Source organism: Sitodiplosis mosellana, unplaced genomic scaffold, assembly GCF_009176505.1.
Source record: "Sitodiplosis mosellana isolate CC-2019 unplaced genomic scaffold, AAFC_SMos_1.0 Smas_scaffold_5929, whole genome shotgun sequence".
NCBI classification, from domain to species: domain Eukaryota; kingdom Metazoa; phylum Arthropoda; class Insecta; order Diptera; family Cecidomyiidae; genus Sitodiplosis; species Sitodiplosis mosellana.
The window spans coordinates 40,431-62,880 of record NW_022601171.1 but is presented as its reverse complement, the minus strand read 5'-3'; the positions used below and the strand labels follow the sequence as shown (position 1 = coordinate 62,880).

General features: G+C 34.2%; 2 protein-coding genes across 7 annotated transcripts; one reads left to right on the top strand and one right to left on the bottom strand.

Moving 5' to 3' along the window:
- The first annotated feature begins 1,985 nt into the window (after positions 1-1,985).
- Positions 1,986-21,115, top strand: LOC129573082 (mucin-2-like). Of its 6 annotated transcripts, none has more exons than XM_055453272.1 (4): positions 1,986-2,079; positions 5,101-5,363; positions 19,855-19,910; positions 19,999-21,115. In XM_055453272.1, exons 1-4 carry the CDS (start codon positions 1,993-1,995, stop codon positions 21,006-21,008), a joined length of 1,416 nt encoding a protein of 471 aa, XP_055309247.1. In that variant the 5' UTR covers positions 1,986-1,992; the 3' UTR covers positions 21,009-21,115. The 6 variants fall into 6 exon arrangements, with proteins under 6 accessions (XP_055309247.1, XP_055309248.1, XP_055309251.1 ...); XM_055453273.1 differs by lacking the exon at positions 1,986-2,079 and adding an exon at positions 2,913-3,017; XM_055453276.1 differs by lacking the exon at positions 1,986-2,079 and adding an exon at positions 2,931-2,996.
- LOC129573085 (nuclear receptor-binding factor 2-like) lies at positions 21,106-22,442 on the bottom strand. Its single transcript, XM_055453282.1, has 2 exons — positions 22,071-22,442; positions 21,106-22,003 (listed from the first exon to the last, which is right to left on the bottom strand). The coding sequence occupies exons 1-2, from the start codon at positions 22,092-22,094 to the stop codon at positions 21,203-21,205; spliced, it is 825 nt and encodes a 274-aa protein (XP_055309257.1). The 5' UTR covers positions 22,095-22,442; the 3' UTR covers positions 21,106-21,202.
- Between the last annotated feature and the right edge of the window lie 8 nt (positions 22,443-22,450).

Genomic DNA, 22,450 nt, shown 5'->3' with positions numbered 1-22,450 from the left:
GGGAAGTAGGTGTTCCCCCATTATTTTTGCAAAAAAACATAAGTTTGCCTCGACCAATACCCCAGCCAATACCCTGCAAAATGCTTTTTTCGGGTATTTCCCATACAAAAGTGTCATTTTTCAAGGTTTTTCAGGTCCTCAGTCGGAGGCTTATGGTACAAAATTGGTAGGTCAGAATGGGCTCAATCAATTCGAAGCTTCGTGTCGACATGCTAAAAATTTTGGCTTTTACAGATCCCAATTATCTCGTCAATTTTTTTAGATATCCGACGAACAAAAATTTCGGACGCGAACGACGCCATACGCACATCGCAATTTTGCACATTTTTCATAGTAAACAAAGTATTTTTGGGGGCAGATAGGTCTTGATCGATGGGATTTGTTCCCATCTACATTGTCTAGTGTACAGATATATGCTTTTCGAAGTTTGGCGCGACGGTATTGTGGTCTAAAAGAGGAGATGTCATGAAATTTTGGCTAGTGAAACCAATACTTTTCCTTAACAAACAAAGTTTGCGGAAAAGTAACAAGAATGAACATGAAATGAAGTTGAAATAACTTATAAATGAAGAAGAAAACGCTATTGTGGCTTTTTAGTATTCGAATGAAGAACGGTTGAAGGGAGCGGCGGTATGAGTTCAATGTCAATTTTTGTTGAAATGACAATGAAAATAATGCGGTTCTTCTTGGTTCAGTGCGTGTTCCCATTAATTGCAATAGTGTGTCACGAGTCTTCTGGATCTATTCTTACGTCAACTGTCAATTTAATAAACAAAAATTATTTGATGAGGACGGATGCTGATCTGAGTTATTGTTGAAATGATGAATTAATTGAATTTCACAGATTTTCTCATTATAAATAAAATAAGGTTTACTTTTATTTAACGAACAGAAATCAACAAGTTGATTTGTTCGGAACACGGTTTCTTGTTTTTCCAAATGAAAGTTTTACTTGAAGTGTTTTTGGCATAGGTTTTCTTGTAAACCTATGCCCTTGGTCTGGGAATGGTACTAAATCAGATTTGCAATGCAAACTTTCGAATATGCAGAATAGAAACAAAAATAATACCATTACAATCGTGATAATGCTTCCTATAAAAATATTAATGCAAACAGTTGAATGTATTCACTATTCATAGTTAAATTGTTACTGAGAAGAACAGTTATTGGATATGTTAAATTGTGGAAAGTACATAGCATTCATATCTAGCGTTAGCATTATTTGACATATAAAAACTTTATGTAAACAGATAACAAATTTTCTAGCCCAATAAATTTTCTTTCTCGGGAAAATGTGGTAGAACTTTTTACAGATTGCCATGAATATGTCGGTTTTTTTGGAACTTTTGTGCATTTCAGTCATTTGTAAAACAAAGAAACAATTTTCAAACTCTGATTCTAAATACTCTAGTGCTGGAATGCTACAATATTTTTTCCAAATGCGAATGAACATTTTTGCCGATCAGAATAGGAATCTTATAATGAAAACAATGGAAATTCTTCTTGAATGAGTTTCCCAAATTGGACTGAAGGTTACAAATTCCCTTTCACATGTTCCCTTTTTCAATATTCACCAAATATATTCTCTAAACCTACTATTTTAGTCGGAATTATTCTATCGACTCAATATGTTACCGAATATATTTGGCATATATTAAGCGAGGGATAACAAAATATAATTTGTAGTTTTCAGTCCAATTTGTGAAACTAACTCAAGAAGAAGGGTTGCATTGTTTTTTTTTTTGTAATAAGATTTCGATTCTGATTCGCATCCGGGTTCGGCAGAAATGTTGTAGAATTCCAACACATGTTTACTATTTTTCGAATATGCAAACAGTGAAATTGATGGTTTCATTCAGAATTCCCTTTCATTATTTTTTTCACCAAATCCACTTCAACAGGGAATAACATACTGTGATTTGTAACTTTGACTGCGACTTTTTTTGCCGTTTTATAAAAACCTCATAATGATCCGACCACACGACTCAATAGATGCAATATGCATTATTTGGTTTTTGCATAGAGAGCTGTTTTCCAAATTTTCAAACTGACATTTGCATTACACTGAGAGCAATCATAGTGAGTATAGAATTGTGGTTTAGCTCGGAAGCCATAATTGGCAAAACCTTAGAGGTTACCTACTTTAACTCATGCCGATATGCATATGACATCACTTAAATACCAACAAATGATATAATCCATTTGTTCGTATGTATATCAAAAAAAGAACGGTGAAAACAATAGATTGACTTATTAAAAGTGTTTCAATAACTGAGGCGGAAAAAACTTAAAGCAAAAAAGAAACAAAAAAATTCGCGAGCAAATTTGACATAGCCAGCATTGGGCGGAAAAGACGTTTTTCGCATTTTTCTTTCTACTTTAAAGAGATAGCGATTAGATATCTTCGGCATGTTTTTATTTTTCTAATGTTCTTGAATAATGCCGAAGACACCTAATCGTTATCTGTTTATAGTAACGAAAAAAATTCAAAAAACAGCTTTTGCTCATTACTCAGTTGTGTGACTTTTGCTTGTATACAAGACAAATAAATATATTTGTCTCTTTTTTGCTCAAAGTCTCTTTCCTTATATGTAGTTATAGCAACAGAACACATAAGTTGTACTCTTGTTTTGTGTGTATCAACTTTATCATTTTTTGGGTCTCATGTGATGTTTTTATTGCATTCAAAATGTCTCTTTTGTCAAATCTCGATCTGATACGTCTTCTATGCGGCACCATGAACATTTTTCGATACCATGTAAAATCTTATATATAAATGCAATCATACAGAAAGGCGTATAATTCATATGGTGGGAGGAGATGAATTGTTTGGTATCATTCAAACTCTAATTGCAACTGTACAATAGTTTTATTCTACTGAACAAATAAATGGTTCACACAGCTATATGGAGGCCTTAAGTGCTGCGCATATTCAATTGATTCCAGTGCTTTGGACTTGAAAGATAAAATAACAATTGCTGTTTGCATTTGTGATGGTCAGTAGCGGTGGAAATTTTGTAAGAAGAACTACGCTATTTTCGGCAAGTGTTCAAGTTAATACATGTCAACAGAAACAATAAAAAAGCATAATAGCACGTTGACTGTTTCCATCACCCGCGTACATAATATAATAGTGGGCTTGCTCTGAGTAAAAGAGCTTCAAAACAGAAACGACACTGTTACTGTTGACTTGTTATTAACACTCAGTCAGTAATATCCTGTTGAGGTAAACTTGATTAATTGGCCAAACAGCTTACCTCAGACGAGAATATTAGCTAAGACGAGTGTCAACCACATATAAAATCAAGAGGAACCGTTTTCGTGTACTCAGTGCAATTCTTACTGTCCAAGTAATTGGATGATATCGAATTTGTTTTTGGAATCTAACAGATACAGTACAGTTTAAATCATTTTTGACTCATTTGATCAAAAATTTGTTTTTCGATACAATAAAAAAAATATATATGTAAACATTCAATTAAAATGAATTTGGTGAGTGTGTTTATGTTGTGAGATAAGATTCAATATATTTCTTGAAAATATAGCCAGAATCGGAAGCGTAAAACGAAAATACTTTACTAAAAATCCAGAATTGGAAATTTTTTATATTGTAAATATCACATCCTCTGAGAAGATAATATTGTTTCACATTTAATTGATCCCATAGTTTTAATTTGATGAAATAGAAAAAATTTTCAAGCAGTTAATTCATTTGTCAATTTAACTACGCTACGGTAATTTCATCTTGATTATGTCATTTTTTAACACAACATGAAATATAGAGCCATTTGTCTGGTTTCTTTTGGAAACAATTTGGAAGACTTTCCGAGCCCATTTTTTAGATTAGAACAAGAATAGGATTAATTTCCTATTTTAATACTCAAATTTTTTATTTAAAAATAATATTTCTATTATTATGATTTTATCCATTGTGTTCATTGAAAATAATGGATTCTAGTGATATAAAACTGCAAACTTTGATTGAAAACACATCTCGAGTAGTGCGCAAAATAATAATTGTAAAACACCAAAGTAAAATAAATTAGTGGAACCCTCAAGAACGCTGATCGGACTGAAATGTTTTACATTCCTTTTCCTTACGAAACCAAAAAATTGAACACTAGTTAGCCGTCTATTTTGGGTCATTTTGACTAGATTTTTGTACGTACTGTAATTGAAATTCACATTATTTTTAATAAATAATTTATAAATTCCAATAATAATACGTGCAAAGTATATTCTAAAGAGTTGTTCTACAAGAGAATTATCCCAAATACCGAGATCAAGAAGTCCAGTAAATTCAGACAGAACTTGGCACTTCTAAATAAATAAATAATGGATCACTTTGTTCTCTCCAGCTAGGTATATAATATAAACTTTAATCGTTAAAAGCAGAAATAAGAAATGACCGCTATAAACACCATATTTGTAAAATACAAATCATTGAATTGTTTCTTCATAACAATGGTTAATCAAACTGTAGAAGAAACTGACCATCTCGAGTTAAAACATTGGCAACGAATGCGATTGTTATAAATTCAAAATGAATTTTGTGAGAGTGATTCATGAAATTGGTTCTGAGAAAAGACCGCAGATTTAATTCCATATAAGTGAAACTACTGCTTGCTCACATGGAGGTTATTTTGTTTCATTTCATTTAATTGCGTCAGTTCGTCAGATTTTTTGATGCGAACTACAACATATCAAATGTTGTCAGTATTGTCGCGGTCAAACATACATAAAATACTAAAAATGAAATCTAACTATGACATTGTAAACTATGACATTGTAAGCACGTACGACCCAGAAGTACACGTAGGTAACAGCAATATTACTGTTGTTTTAATTGATCACGAAAATTATAAGTGTGATGATTGAATAATTTGCATCCATTTCATTAGAAATGGAATCCAAAAATTACATATATTCTCATTTCATATTCGCACACAAAGGATTTGTAATAGTCGTTTGATGACTGAAATGATAGCTCCGTACGTGTTTTTTGTCATCACATCTTTGTGAAAAATGAGTTATATAGAATTATTTACACCCAGATGACGTACTATACACAATCATTTTCATTTATACAATATTTTGCAGTTTTGCATACTAATTTTTGCAGCGTTATGCTCAGGCGTGGTAATGACGAAATCGGAGCCAACTACATTGTCATCATTCACATCATCAAGTGCAAAATCAATTGCTAAAGTGAAACGACAATATCAGTTTCCATTTGCCCGACCAGTAAACTATTCACCCTTTGTTGGAGATGCTGCACTCGACTCTTCACGGTATGCAGACGCACATGCACAAACTATAAATCAAGTCGATCAAAAAGACATAAATGGCAACTTCAACTATGCGTAAGTACATTGACCCATAATCCAAATTTTCAGATGAGAAAATTATGCAAATTCAGTATAATTGCTTCATTATGTAATGCGCATTGTCATTCTACTTCAGCTAAGGAACAAATTGTTTTCAATGGAATTCAAATCGCTGAACGTTTTTGGGAACAAATTTCTCTTTTACTTGGTTAACGAATAAACTAAATATATCTATGTATTCAAAGCACTTTCTCGCGCAACCTACAATAATTTCAATTGTTACAAATAACGAACGAAAAAGCGGAAACAAAGACAATGCAAACATTTCTGTCTATTGACATTTCTGTCTATTGATACCCAGTTGCCGATGTTCTGAACATTCCAAACAAACACCTTTCCCAAACTACCTATGAATTTATTCAATGCATTGAGTGGAAATTCAATGGTATTTTCAAAAAATCCCTGGAATTCTTCTCTGCTACCATATGGTACACTAGGGGGAAAGATCCAGCTGCAAATATGTATATTTGCCCTTTATTTATATGATTTGCACAATATTTACTCATTTTGTATCAACTGTGAATATTCACCAAATATTTGCCATATTTGCGGATGAAATTGGCAAATTTGAAAAATTATTTGCAGACTATTTGCCATATTTCGATACTGTCTTCTACGCCAGTAGCGCCGTCTGTCGAAAATACATGCCATTCTTGAATATTCACCCAAATATATCTGACATTTTTGCAAATACGTCGCATATTTGCAAGCATCTGCGAGGAATTTTAATTTGATCTTTCCCACTAGATGGTATATTTCCATTAACCTAGTTCTATACGTAATTTAACAAACGAGAATAATGAGGTAGACGCAAATTCCTCCAATGTTTTATGAGATAGATTAAATGAACAAATTCCAGACGAATGAATTTTTTATTTTCGCAACTTACAAACCGGAAGAACTACAATTAAATACAAACATTACGCACTAATGATGGTCAATTTAGCAATCGATTTTAGTCTCACACTCAATTAATTTACCTACAAAGAAAAAAAAAACAAAATAAATTGTTTCGAATGATGCTTCTAATATAACAAATGGTAATATTTTCAGTATTGTCAAAAACTTACGTTCATTTAATACAATTTAATGAATTTTGTTAAAAAGATTGTTGTAATTTATCATTGAGCACTACTCCACTATTTGTTTTTGTTAAATCTTCCAGAAGAAACAGATCGAAGTAATTGTATGGCTGTTAATAAAATGGAACCGTACATCTTACCCTGCTCTTGCTTATGGGAATTTAAAAGGCTAGAGCAAGATGCACAACTTCATTTTCATCAATAGTTACACAATTGTAGTAGTAGACCTTTGATACAATCAAATTGACGATATGCAAAAAATAAACATTTAATGAGGTATTTAACTTTCAATTGAAATTAGAATGGTAATAGTCCGAGTTCGTAACTGATTTGGACCTTTCTCTTCAAAGACTGAGTAAAACATGTAAAGCTATCCTCAGGAAATGTCTTTTTTTATATAAATGGGTTTCTTCAGCCATATAACTTTTGCACAAATGCTGAGCCTGATAGCAGACTTGTTATTTATTTTTCCTTCTGATTGTTGAGTTTTTACGTGTCATTTCGATTTTTTCATCAAGTAAATAAAGGGTCTTACCGATGTAAGAAGAACTTTTCCGAACTATTATTCAAAATAATAGGGAACTGTGTCAACAATCGAGAATTGATCAAACACATATAAAACCTAAAGAACAAAAGTTCGATTTTTCTAAGAATTTATAACTTAAATGCCGATTTGATACCAAAGTTGTGGAGAAGAAAGCTTTGGATCGCTATTTTTTTTCATAAAAAACACTTTTATACACTGCACGAAATAATTATAGGCGCACCTTCATTTTTTCAATTTTCTTAAAAATAAACACGTTTACGGTCAATTTTTGTTCACCGGGATAAATTTTACACCGAGGGGTAAATCTGTCCAATTTTTGTTCACCGAGGTAAAAATGGTCAATTTTTGTTCACCGGGGTAAACTATTTTTCGGAATAAAGACCAAATATACGTAGTTTGATGGCCTGATCGATCAGAAATGTATGTTCATACAACCTGTCATTTAATACAATCTTTATAAATCATGTTTTCACTCATTTTTGGGACCGAGAGGTCAAATATTTACACCTAGGTGTAAATTTTACACCGTGAGAGGTAAATTTTTACACCTCGAGGGATAAATATTGCCCCGCGAGGGATAAATCTTAATTTACCCCTCGAAAATTTATCTCGGCGCAAAATCATGAAATAACTTTTACCCCTCGGTGTAAATTTTTTTGTTCCATTTTATCAAAAATTGTGTCAAAACATTGGAATCATAGCTTAAAAGTAAAAATTTGAAAGAAAAATGATTTGTTATGAATAGAATAGAGAAAAATCGCATAAAACTCGAAATACAATGAACTTGCAGAAACCTCACATTTTTTGAAAATTAATCAATAAACTGTTCACCAATGCAAATATTTGTCACATTTTCAATCAATTCAATAATTTGATCCGCTATCTTTTCATTTTGTTCATCAAAATGGGAAAAAATGTTGCAACTTGCATATTAGAGTGACCCATATTTTCAATTTTGGGGCTGATCCGAGCGGAATTCTGCAAAAATATTGCAAAAATTTTGCAAATCCCTAGGGGATGATTACTGGAGGATTATGCTTCCAGAACACATTGGACCAAGTCGGATCCCCCTACTCAACTGGATTCTCTTCCAGTTTAAGCAATTGCTTCGAAATGTGTGTGATGAAACTACTGAAAATGAGTGATAGTCCGCATTCGGTCAGGATTTTCTTGAGGCTGATAAGAGGTAGAGGTTTAGTAACTTTAACAAAGTCGTAATATTCGAAATCCTCTAAAACTTTGCTTAAGAGAAATATTTTTTATCTCTTATTAGTTTTTTCATGGTGATTTTTTTATATGTTTTTTCTTTGCGTCAAAACATAACCCATGTCACGTCGCTTCAGATAAGAAAATAAAAGGACTTCGAAAATTTTGGTATTATCGATTTAGCCAGTTTTGACACACAAACACATACAAATTTCAAGAAGACAGACGAACGACGCATTATGTGCCACTCTGCATCCCACTCGTTCGAACATCGTCATTGCATATATACACAGCGCGGTGGCACGGTATGTCTTTGTGTTTGAATGAGATGCAGGTGATCAGTTTGCATGCTTTCTTGTTGTGTTTTGTGTTTGTTTCTTCGTTCATTTGTTCCACCAGTACACTAAGTGTTATTTCAATGTATTGATGTATTGTCATAGTCAAAAAAGTGACACTTTGGTAAACGTTACGAAATTTCCGAAGTTTTCTCGTGTATTACCATGACTAAATTCGTTATTTTGGCCTCGGCAGATGAATTATATCTTACTTTTCACAGTTTTTGTGGGTAAAATGGTCAAAAATGGCCTCCTACGATATTTTTGTCTGAAAAAACTGCTATTTTCTCGTCAAAATACATGAAAATATGACCATTTGAACATGGAATTACCCATAAAATTGACTTAAAACAACATTTCTTCATTGAGCAATCAAATGGTTGCAATTTGCATACAAAATCACATTTATGACATAGGAAACCTACCTACACTTGACTGTTATGAGTCTATTTCCACTTAATTTTAAACGAGGAATCGATCTAAAACTATCTCAACCCTGTCTGAAGGGTCTAAAAGGTCGAAAAACGGTCCTGTTCCATTGGATGTTTTCAACTCGCAATATTTTATGCGGAAAATCACATTTTATGTTTCAATAATGCCTTCCACCGTGAATTGCTTTTATTTTTCAGCGAAACAAATAAAAATACACCAATTTTTCTACCATTTAGAAAAAATGTCACTAAGTTTTTAGTTCGAGCAATTTATAAGGCGTCAAACAGGAAATATTCAATAAATATTTAGTATAATGAATAATATTTACTTTATGTAACGTTTCCATGCTCTTAGAATTGATACCATGACTTTTGGGTATAGTTTTTGCATAAAAATCACATCAAGGGATAAATTTTTCACCGAGGGGTAAATTTTGTCTTGCGAGGGGTAAATTTATATTTACACCTCGGTGTAAAATTTATCCCGGTGAACAAAAATTGACCGTTATTGTTTCATTTTTATGTTATTACTAGCTTCCTCGCCTCGCTTCGCTCGGCTTGGGCGCTAGTTCGGGTTCTCTTCCGTTCAGTTAGTTTTTTTTCAATCAAGAAAGATGAATAAGAAAACTAAGCATTTCAGTGAGATGACGATACAATTTGACGTAAAAAGCAAAATTCAGTTATGAATGTTAGTCTGTATCATTTCGTATGTTCCATACTTGTTTTTTCAAAGCAAAGACGATTTTCTGGGAAAGTTGCTCCTTTTTCTGGAGTTGATTTTACACGCATTTTTTTCATATGTGAATTGGTGTTAAGTCGTGTTAAGATGACCATGATGGACCGAGATGGTGTCCATGTTCATCTCTGTTCCAAAACCTTTCATATGATACCCATATTGACTATTCACGGTGTTAAGTCGTGTTAACATGACCATGATGGACCGAGATGGTGTCCATGTTCAACTCTGTTCCAAAACCAATATTTCATTGCCATCAATCCACATTAATGTACGTTGTATCGAGAAACAATTAAAAAAATTGTTTCTTCAAACTTTTGAAAATTTAATTCGAAAATCAAAACTGATATGTGAATCTGCTATTTAAGCCGCGAGAATTCTAACGAAATATTCACCATTAAAACCAAGAATTAAAAAATCATGAAAATAAAAAAAAATAGGACAAACGCACACACGCATACACACACAATGAGTTTTATATATATAGATTTTATTTGGAGCTATTTACGAATACACCACAAAAAGATTTACCCTGATTTTATTTTTTTAATGATTTTTCTTGATTTTTGTGTGATTAAAGTGCGAAAAATTTATAGGCGCACTCATAGTTTTATGCCAAAAATGCAAGCAATGGACGTGCTTGTGATTTGTATTGATATTACTTATTGTTTGTGGTGCTCTTCAGGGCATTTCTGCATTTTTACAATTATCAATTAACCTGTTGGACACTCGGAATACGGCCAATTGGCCATGGCCTATGGGCTCCGATTCATGCGAGGGGAAATGATGAAAATTTCCACTGAAGGTGATTGTAAATGGACACAAAAATATCTGATTTTTAAAGAATGGAACTAAATACAACATATTATGAAAAAATATCGCAAAAAATTCTTAGCATTTTGGTCAAAATAAGCAAAATGGCCGACAGAACCTCAAAAAAATTCACTAAATGACCATTTTTTGTGGAAATTTTTGAAATAATTTCAAATATTTCAACCAATTTTGGATTGAACATAATAAAATCGTCAATGACGAATGCGCTGAGGAATTTGCTTGCATTTTTGGCATAAAACTATGAGTGCGCCTATAATTATTTCGCACTTTCATCATACAAAAATCAGAAAAATCATTAAAAAATAAAATATACGAAATCCTTCAGGGTAAATCTTTTTGTGGTGTATTCGCAAATAGCTCCTGATAAAATAATATCATAAAACTGAAACAATATACGTGTTTATTTTTAACTCCAATCAGCCTAGCGTTGCCATATGGCAACACACAGAGGTTGCTGCATCTTTAAGAGGATAAAAACCGAACCACTCTAGATATTGTTGAGTGTAAGCCCGTTTTGGACGCTCAAAGAATGTCACTTTCAAATAATGTGTTACTCAAATGTCTAAGTCCAAGGGTTTGAAAATACCAGCATCCCAAAGTTTACCGATTTTTGAAATGTGACATTGTTTTCGATTGTCAAATCGTCGTTTTCAATATCGCGTCACGACTTTTGGACGGCAAAACGCTTTAAAGCTTGACTTGAAGACTAAATTAAAAAGTCGTGACGCGATATTTTTCCTTATTGTAAACAAATTTTCACAATAGTGAATGCGAAAAACACTTTTGAACTTCGTACCCAGAGATAATACAGCGTCAAAGCGTCACTCAAAATGATATCAGTAATTTTGAGTGGTAAATCCACGCACAGGAACGTCACTCCATTTTAACCTCGTCTAGAGGTTTTTCATCTGATATCACTAATTTTGTAAGGTAAATATTCTCGGAAAAAATACACTTTTGCCAGAAATATGTCTATTTTAAGGTCTTATCATTGGGAAATTGTAATTTTTCGGGTAAAACATTCGCATCCACATTTCGCAAGTTTTGTAAATAGCAAATTTCCACTTTCATTTAAAAAGTCCCATTTCCCCCTTATTGGACATTGTAAAATGTGATTAAATTTCAAAATATCCATTAAAAGAGTTTTGAATTTTAGACCCATTACTTCATTGAAACATATTAATTTCCAACCACCAAAGCTATGGAAAGTGCATTTTTTATGTTTCCCCCGAACAAAAGTTCAATTTCATACATTCAGATGCCAAAATGCCGATTTATGACCAAAATGACAACGAAATGGATATTCAAGTGTTCGTGGACTCCCATTATTTTCACGAAAAAATAGCAATTTTCTAAGACCAAAATGTCGTCAGAGGTCTATTTCACGTGCTTTCCGAACAAAAACATCATTTTCAGTGAAAATAAAGCAAGTTGAAAAATTCACTTCAATCCGACCTATTTTTCGACCATGAAATGCCCTCAGATCGCATTTTGACCACTTTTAATCGATTGCTCGTCGAAAAATGAGCGAATATGGTCTTTCGGTAGCCTTTTCCAGCCAGTAGATGTGTATTTTTGGCAGCAATTTCATCGTAGAATGCGACTCTTCGTACAAATTCCGTTCATTGATGAAATGCCCAGAACTTCGAAATACGAATTTTCCCGGATATATGGCATATGCCATTTTGTTGGTATGGTAGCCTGCTATAAACGCTCTGTTTTTGGTAAAAGATTGTCGGACTCATTTTTGAGAAATCGCCTTTGGCGTGGAATTTAAGGGGATCGATTTTTCATAAAAATCGACTTTTTTCTTTTATATCACATAAACATTGGTATGTGCGTATAGAACTTTTTGAAGGTCTTCTCAAATAATTACGAGCTGACTTTGCCCGATGGGTGTCTGAGTTGATCTAGTGTGCGAAATAAATACTTGAAAAAATCGTATACATGCAGGCTAGTGAAGCCATGGCCAGCTCTCCTGTAATGCAAATGTCAATCTGAGGACGGGTTTCGATGTGGCCCGACACCAGCTACAGCTTAGGCATATCGGCACCGGAATCTGTGGGGGTCAAAAAAATTCGTGGGCACTAGACTGCTCCAAAAAAAAAAGTTGGTCGAAGAAAAACAGTGTCATACAGTTTCGAAAAATATACCTCAAAAAATAGGTTTGGTCCAAAAAAATCATATGGGTACCATATAAAAACCCATAGCAAGCCCCATATCAAATTTTTCATGACAGCGATTTCGGAAGCCATTTTAGATCGCAACATTTCGACCGATTCCATTATTCCAGCCAACTTTTGGCAAAAATTGATGATGAGGTTTTATTTGGCGCGTCAATATCTACAACTTTTACCAAGACATTAGCCCTTGAAAAGGCCTTCTGGGCCAGTTACAGTGTAAAATGACCAAAAAAATGGCGAATTTTCGGCATTTTTCGCTCTACTGGCCACCCAGGTGGTAGACCCCAAAAATCATTCATAAGAGATTCTGTGTGAGTAGATTCCCAATATTTCTCGAAAAAAATAACTTTGAACTAAAAAACTCATCCAAAAAGTATATTTTTGAGGTACCTTCCGAACAAAAATTGATATTTTCATTGTAAAATCCATGAAAAACGTATATTTTGTTGGGGAGGTACCTTAAAAAGTCAATTTTGAGAGTTTTTGTCTGAGCAGACTCCCCATATTTTCGAGAAAAAATAACATTGCGCCAAGACACTATCCCTGAAAAGCCTATATTTAGGGATTTTTTGGTCAAAAGTCGATTTTTTGGGAGTTGAAATCGAATATGAGGCCAGAAATATGTGAAAACATCACTCGATTTGGTCATGTAAGTACCCAAAATTTTCGTTAGGGATCATACTAGAAGTTCAAAGGCAGAAAGGGTAGAAATAATTTGCTTTTACCTGTCAAACCGAAGCTCATGTTTGTGATTTGCTCATTTTGGCCTGAAATTTGTCTTCTATGTCTGAATCAATCGGCACTAAATTCCATCCGAATTGCAATCTGAGAAGTGCCAAATTGTTCATACGGCTGCTGGCTATACGACACAATTCCAAAACTGAACAAAAGTCTACCACCTGGGTAGAGCGAAAAATGCAAAAAATGCAGAAAATTTGCCATTTTTTCGGTCATTTTACACTGTAACTGGCCCAGAAGGCCTTTTCAAGGGCTAATGTCTTGGTAAAAGTTGTAGATATTGACGCGCCAAATAAAACCTCATCATCAATTTTTGCCAAAAGTTGGCTGGAATAATGGAATCGGTCGAAATGTTGCGATCTAAAATGGCTTCCGAAATCGCTGTCATGAAAAATTTGATATGGGGCTTGCTATGGGTTTTTATATGGTACCCATATGATTTTTTTGGACCAAACCTATTTTTTTAAGGTATATTTTTCGAAACTGGATGACACTTTTTTTCTTCGACCAACTTTTTTTTTGGAGCAGTCTAGTGGGCACGTACATACGCACATCCAAATCAAAACTTTCATAAAAAAACCATGGTCAAACTGCCAATGCCCATAACTTTTTCGTTTTTGGACCAATCGGGGTGCTTAGATCGGCGTTGGAAAGGTGGCGAGAAGGAGCTTCCTTTGGACACCTCAGACCACCTCCTGGGTACCCCCTCCGTGCGATATGGGTATAGATTTGAAAATTAATCGAAATTTTGCAACCACTATTTTTTTGACTAGAACACACTTTAGGCATGGGGGATATGGTGTTTCCGACTATTTGGGCCAAGACCTTCTCAACGGTACCCAACATGCCGGGGCTCAAATAGTGTCCTGAGAAAATAGCATACCTACTGAATGTTTGTATGTTTGTATGTATGTTCGGGGTAATCTCCTAAACCGCTCAACCGATCCAAAAGTGCCGGGTACGAAATTTGATTTTCGAATATTTTCGAAAAACAGAATTTAATTTACACGAAATTTTATTTTCGAACATTTTCGGACTTGATTTTCGAAAATGTTCGAAGATGTTTTTCAGATCATCAAATTCATTTTTCAAGGGATTTTGAGCTTTAAAAAGATTCGAACTCATTTTCGAAAATGTTCGAACATGTTTTTCGAAAAACCAAACTCAATTTTCAACTGATTTTGGACTTGAAAAGGTTCGAGCTCATTTTCGAAAATGTTCGAATATGTTTTTCGAAACACTAAACTCAATTTTGAACATTTTCTATTATTTTACTACACGAACATCATCACAAAAATCACTACAACATACATTTCAAGTATCACTGACGATTGTATGAATGTCAGTTGAAAAAAATTAAGGCGTCTCCATTTCACCGTAAATAAATATGGCGTCCACCTTGTCATATCTGCCTTATGGTTTGTGGGAATTCTTGGGAATTTTTGGAACATTCCTAGGATTGTGACATTTGTCAAATGCAACAAATTTCACTTATGGAAACATTTTGAAATATAAATTGGGATATTTGTCATAATTATGAATTTTAATTCTGAGATATTTTTCAATTTGAGCCAAGCATGAAAAAGCCCCTTAAAAGTAAAAAATAGCTTCAAGTCGGATGCCACATCTATTTCGGGATTTTTTTTGTTACGAACAAATTTATCCCCAGGTCGAGGTGCTTGAAAGTGATAGCACTAAATGCACAGAAGGATACTGGACATGGAGGCGCGCGAAGTGCGTCGAGATGGCTAATATACAATAATAATAATAGACTGATTAAAAAAACTTAGTTTTTCAAAACCGCCGATCGGTTTTCGAAAATAGGCTTAGAAAAATAAGTTTGGTACCAACGCTGATCGGACGGACGGACGGGCAAAAAAGGAGGACAGTCCGACCGTTTGACACCTTTAAGAGAGTTAAAAACTTTTTTGCATTACATTTCCTATCAAAATTGTGATTTTAATCGATTTTCCTTACGAACAGTTCTTGAAATCGTTCTCCGCCGAATATAAATTTTCTGTTGCCAGCTAAGATATATTATGACAATAGCAATTGTTTTTTTTAACTTTCAAGGCATTAAAAGATCACAAGCGCAAAAACGATTATGTGTTGAGACATAGTTGTAGCAAGATCAATCATCTGAAACATCTATATAGATTTTCGAAAACATATGTTCAAGGTCACTAGTGATTTTTTGTTGGCACATCTATAGTTCCCAATTCTACTAAATATGATGAAATTCAGATATTCCGGTTGAAATGGACTGTATCTATTAAAGACAGAGAGAAGTACTCAATTATATTGGAAAATGTGCATGTGTAACTCGAAAATGTTTGAGTGAAAAGTATTATAATTGAAAATTGTGATTTTTCGTATTTTTCCCACTTACGCAAATATGGAAAGCAACCCATTTTCAAGGGATTGATTACTTTGACCTCTATACAGTAGGGTGGATCGATTTTTAAAATCGTACAAATTCAAAAATGGACACTGCGCGTTCGTTTGGGCACCTCAAAAGAAGAATCTTTTGTTCTGGGACATATCCAGAGGAGTCGATTCCCACAATCCCCACTCAATTTTTATCTGGATCATTTTTTGATGATTTTTTCAGAATATTCGTTGAAATATCTCAAAAAATACCCCCTTTTCTTGCATTCAAACTATCACATTTGGATTTATCGCGAAAAATTACATAAGAATAAGTCCATTTGGAATCATTCCAACGCGATTTTGTCGCCTTCGTAGGTCAAAAATCGACAAAATATCCATTTTTTGGCTACTTTTCCGCAAAAACTCACCTCTGGACCCTCGAAAAACCTCAAATGCATGGCCAAAATTGACTTTATTTAGTCTAATTTTTGACGAGGAATTCAAATCTGATCAATAGATGCACATAAAATAGTGATTTGGTGGCTTGAGAGGCTCAAATATATTCGAAAATGGTCAAAAAGTCGCCATTTTACGCTATATATAGCCAAACAAGTTCGTTTTTTCCGAATTTGAAACTTCTGAAGAGCTATTTCTACTTCATTTTTGACGTAGAATTGATTTTCGGTTTCATTTGTATAGATTTATGTGATTTTTGTGTCGTAAACTGCGTTTATTCTAAGCAAAATGAGAAAATTACGTCCATGAGCTTCGGTTTAACAGTGATATTACCTCACTGAGCAAACAATTTCTACCTTTGCTGCCTTTAAAATTCTAGTGTGATCCCTCACAAACATTTTGAGTGCCCATATGACCAGATCAAGTGATGTGTTCATATATTTCTGGGCTCATATTCGGTTGGTTCAATTTCAGATCTTGAAAAATCGACTTTCGTTCAAAAAAATTCCAAGTATACACATTTCATGGTTAGTGTCTTGGTGGAAAGTTATTTTTTCTCAAAAATATGGGCAGTCTTCTCAGATAATCTTGGCACTCAAAATGTTTGTGAGGGATCACACTAGAAGTTTAAAGGCAGCAAAGGTAGAAATTGTTTGCTCAGTGAGGTAATATCACTGTTAAACCGAAGCTTATGAGCGTAATTTCCTCATTTTGCTTAAAATAGACGCAGTTTACGACACGAAAATCATAGAAACCTATACAAAATGAAGACGGAAATCAATTCTACGTCAAAAATCAAGTAGAAATAGCCCTTCAGACGTTTCAAATTCGAATAAAACTGGACTAGTTCAGCTAAATGTAGCGTAAAATGGCGACTTTTTGGCCATTTCCGAGTATATTCGAGCCTGTAGAGCCACCAAATCACTATTTTATGTGCATCTTTTGATCAGATTTGAATTCCTCGTCAAAAATTTGACTAAATAATAGGGTGGATCGATTTTTAAAATCGCAACAAAAAAAAACCCTGGGTGCGCGTTCGATTTGGCACCTCAAAAGAAGAAACTTTTGTTCTGGGACATATGCCGAAAAGTCTATTCCCACAATCCCCACTCAATAACGAAGGCAAAATCGCGTTGGAATGATTCCAAATTGACTTATTTTTATGTAATTTTTCGCGATAAATCCAAATATGATAGTTTGAATGCAAGAAAAGGGGGTATTTTTTGAGATATTTCAACGAATATTCTGAAAAAAATCATCAAAAAATGATCCAGATAAAAATTGAGTGGGGATTGTGGGAATCGACTTTTCTGGATATGTTCCAGAACAAAAGTTTCTTCTTTTGAGGTGCCTAAACGAACGCGCAGTGTCCATTTTTGAATTTGTACGATTTTAAAAATCGATCCACCCTACTATACTAGTACAGGCTTGTATTTTTATGCTCAAGTCTGTTAAGAAGCGTCCAGTCTGAACTATCGGTGCTCACTTGATACAAGAATCACACTTTTTCACATTTTGTGTGTGAAAAAAACTGCGGGCTTTACTTACTTTACAGAACTGTTAGGAATATTTTTTTGATTAAGTTTTTGCTGTGGGCTACTTATGGTCACTACATTTCATTTCTATGGTGTGATTTGCAATTTTCAAATTTACAATTATTTTTGACAGGTATGCATTTTTCAATATTAAAGCCTATAAATCCTCATCCGTTGCAAATAAAGCACTGGTTACTGAAGCAAAATTCTAATACTTCATCAGGGCTATGCAACGCACTGTACCAAAATGTATTAAAATGTTTGCAGGGTCGAAAAAGAACATTTCGAAAATTAGTATTTTAACAGTACTTTAATATAGGGGTATCAACAATATTAGCCCATGTGGCGAAAAATCGACATTATTGATTCATACGCCCAATAGATGTAATAAGTAAATCCATGTGAAAATGTTCAAACTCATTAATACATCTCGACCATTCCACACGAAATCGACCAAGAATTGGATCTACCATCTCAGAATTAGCTGAAAATGAGAAAACCAAAATCTTGGAGCTGTAAGTGGCCTATATTTTCGAGTTCACCCAGTGTTAATTTTTCGAAAACGTAAACGGCTTTTATCTTTTAGCGAAACAAACAAAAAAATACCAACCTCTCTACCAATTCAGCGTTTTGTATGTAAAATCTTCATTTTGAGTGAATTTTTCAATGAGAAACCCGATTTGAGACCAAAATATAAAAAAATGAGTATTTCATTGCTCATAGATTTTCAAAAATAATTGCAGATTTCTAACATAAAAGTATCAAATACGCATATTTAAGATACCTCCTACAAAATTACCGTTTTTTGAACCAATATATTTATACAAAACGCAAAATTGAGCCAAAAATGGTAGGAAAGTTGGTTTATTTTGTTTCGCTTCAAAATAAAAACCTTTTACGGTAAAAACCTGGAGAAGGCATTTTTGAAGTAGAAAAAGTGAGAAAAATATCACGAGTTGAAAACATAGGCAGGAACAGGGCCATTTTTCGACCTTTTAGACCCATCAGAAGGGGTTGGGATAGTTCTAGATCGATTTCTAGTCGGAAATTACGTAGAAATAGAATCATAACATCCCATTATAGGTGGGTTTTTTATTCCACAAATGTGATTTTGTAAGCAAAGAACGTGTGAAGGCTTTATACCATTTGTGCTTTTTGCAATAATATGGAGCCGCCATGATTATTTACCAATCAATAGTACTGAAGTACAGTGTATTTGAGTCCGTACCTTCTCCACTACTGCTTGAAAGCAGAATGGTATAAAAATCTGCAAGAATTTACGCCTCGTTCTTTCGACCATTCATTTGTTCTATGAAGAAATATCGATTTCAGACCAATTTTATAAGTAAACAGATGTTCAAATGGTCATATTTTTATGTATGATTAAAACATCGTAAGAGGCCATTTTCGACCATTTTACCCACAAAAACGCTGAAAAATGACATATGATTCACTTTCCGATGCCAAAAAAAACGCATTTGGCCTGGTCGATTCAAAAGTTTTGAATTGCCCGTTTTATGCGGCGCGACATGGGCTATCTTTTAACGCGAATAGAACATTTTAAAAAACATCACCTTTTGGAGATATTTCCTTTTTTATACTTTGAACCCATTTTTGGAGGCCCCAATGTGGTCAAAGTGGGAAGGCAGCTTCGCGGTTTTTGTAGCCCCATCGATTCCCTTTCCAACGGTACCAAAATTTGGCAATGTGTCAACTCAGTTGGATTTCAGTTGACGCTAACTCATTTTTTTTTGTTTTTCTTCATTCTTTGGAAAAATTAACACTGGTTGAACTCAAAAATGTAGGCCACTTACAGCTCCAAGATTTTGGTTTTCTCTTTTTCTATCGAAAACAAGACTCCAAACCAATTTTCAGCTAATTCTGAAATGGTCGATTCAAATGTTGGTCGATTTCGTGTGGAATGTTCGATCTATATAATTGGATTATATTAAAATTTTGCCGCAATATTACCATATTTGATTAAATAATTTATTATTTAAATTTTATATTATAGATATGAAACCACCAATGGAATAAAAGTTCGTCAAACAAGTTATATAACTAACCAAGGTATTGAGATAATAATAAATATGTATAATAATGATATTTAACGACTTTGATGATTATTTTCGAAAAAAAAAACATATTTTATTTCTAGGTAGAGTAGTGGTTGGCTATTATTCATACCTCGGACCAGATGGAAAAATCTACACTACGCATTACACAGCAGATCAGCATGGATATAGAGCAACTGGGTCACATCTGCCGGTTCAAGAGACTGCTGTACAACCTTTACCATTCGTTTCGAGTACACCAGATCCAATTCCGTTTGTTTCAAGCACACCAGCACCGTTTATTTCGAGTACACCTGGTCATTTCGGACCTAGTACACCAGCTCCATTTGTGTCATCATCTCCATTTAATGTGCCATCTCCAACACCGTATCGAGGATTTATAGGATATTCTCCTACTACCACATCACCTATTGTCTCTTCATCAACACCAGTTGCATCTACAGTTTCGCCATTTTCAGTGTCAAGACGCCCGAATTTTCCAATTTATGGACAGCGAACAGTTCCATTCCAAGGTTATGCCTATACAAACCCAAGAATAAACACACCGTATTCAGTCGTATCGCAACAAACACCAGCGCCAATATTCTTTCCATCTTCTTCAGAGACACCACTGAATAGATTTTCATATGCAACGGCGCCATCAAATATCGATTCCAGGATTACGACTACATTTTCTCCTCCACCACGTTTAAACAATCTAGATGGTATAACTTCATCAAGATCTCCATTGAACGATGATATACCAGTTCGATTCAAGCAATATATTCCACCTGCACCAATTGTGTCGTCAACTCCAAGACCTTTTGACAGTTTTTCGCCACACCAACCCGATACAATTTTAATTACACCCAAACCATCTATCAATCAACCTGTACTGCCAAATAGTTTATCAGTTAATCAAAATCTCTTACCACCATACCTTTCTGTTGGTCCACTGAATTCTCCACAATTCTCTGGCCGGCATAGTTTTAATACCAATTTTCGAGAAAATGCAAATTTTATTAACAGTCCACCATACGAATTCAATGATCAAGTCAGGCCGCAAACTGTCGCCCCCTTAACCGTAACTAATTTAAACTTTCGTAAGAAATGAAATTTTAATGAAACAGCACTAAATGAAAAAAGTCATTAATAAACTAAAAAAACAGTGTTTATGTTCAATAAAATGCAATTAAATCGAAGAATTCATACTCAATAAAACATTTTATTCATCTTTATTATTGTAGTCTTTAGCTTGGATTATAAATATGGTTTCTTATTATCTCGCAGATTTCAAAGAGAGTGTGATCAAAAGTTATAATCAAAATCAGGGAGTTCCAATGGCGGTAGGTCACTTGATTCTGGCAAAATAATTTTCCGCTCTTCCCCTGTTAGAGAACCACGTCGGTTCTCCGTGGGTGACTCATCAACCTTGGTAGAAGAGTCGGATGATGATTTATTACTCATTGGAATTGATGCTTTTCGTTGATGATAACGATCTTTTTCCAAGGACTTAACACGATCGCGTAGCACTTCTAGCTCATGCGATGAGTCATCCACACGAGAGACGAGATTAAACACCAATATGTGCAATTGGTGGTTTAAAGTGTGCATCTCTTCAATGACTGTATTATCCGATTTGATTTTTTTCAATTTTACATCACTTGCGTTTTCGACTGTCACTTTTATGCCTTCAGTATTGTCTTCATGGATGCCAAACAGAGATGTACCGATTTTTTCATTCAATGATTCCAATAGGGAGTCTGATTCTTCAAGCGTTTTGAAAATGGACATTTGTAAATCACAAACACTTTCAATACGATCTTTAGCCATTCTCTGTTCTAAAAAACTGGCATTTTTCAATCGTTGTTGCTCCATTGCCAATTTATATTTTTCATACTGTGCTTTCTTTAATAGCACTAATTCGATATTTTTTTGTTGTAAATCACGCTGTAACTTGATTGATTCAATAATTTTCGCATTGTTTGTGGCCATTTGCAAGGCCAGAGTTTCGTCCAATGCTGCTGCAGCCTTTCGATAGCTATCAGTTGCTTCCTCAAAACGTAGATGTCTCAAATGACTATCTGCTCGTCGGCTATGGTAGTGTGCCTGAAAGAACAAAGAGCTGCAAATTAAGTACACATTTTTCTAGTCTAAAATTTAACTACGTACGTACCATATTTAATGATGAATTATCCATTTTCGAGATCTATTCGTTGATTTTGATGTACGAAATTCACTTATTTGAACCTGCACCGCGCATCCAGTTCGATTATGTTTAGTGCGTTCTTTGTTTTTGTTTTTGTATTGTGATTTGTAAAAACCCAATTGTTTTTCTTCTTGGTTCGATAGCGCTAAGAACGTCAATGTCAAGTTATATGTATGTTTCACGCATACACATGAACAACTGAACTTTTGAAACGCGCGGAAATATGTTGCTTTTCTGAATGAAATGTCATATATGCATGAGGACATCTGAAAAATCAAGCTATTTTGCTTTTTGCGATCAATATAATGCCCAAAGCACGACACAAAATTTATCTGAAAAAAATACTG

What these genes read in the sequence shown, in the direction of transcription:
- LOC129573085 (XM_055453282.1), bottom strand. Translation starts at nt 22,094, where the DNA reads ATGGATAATTCATCATTAAATATG. An exon ending in ATAATTCATCATTAAATATG is followed by an intron (nt 22,004 to 22,070) that starts GTACGTACGTAG and finishes TTGTTCTTTCAG; the next exon opens with GCACACTACCATAGCCGACG.
- LOC129573082 (XM_055453272.1), top strand. Translation starts at nt 1,993, where the DNA reads ATGCAATATGCATTATTTGGTTTTTGCATAGAGAGCTGTTTTCCAAAT. An exon ending in TTACACTGAGAGCAATCATA is followed by an intron (nt 2,080 to 5,100) that starts GTGAGTATAGAA and finishes AATATTTTGCAG; the next exon opens with TTTTGCATACTAATTTTTGC. An exon ending in AAGTTATATAACTAACCAAG is followed by an intron (nt 19,911 to 19,998) that starts GTATTGAGATAA and finishes TTTTATTTCTAG; the next exon opens with GTAGAGTAGTGGTTGGCTAT.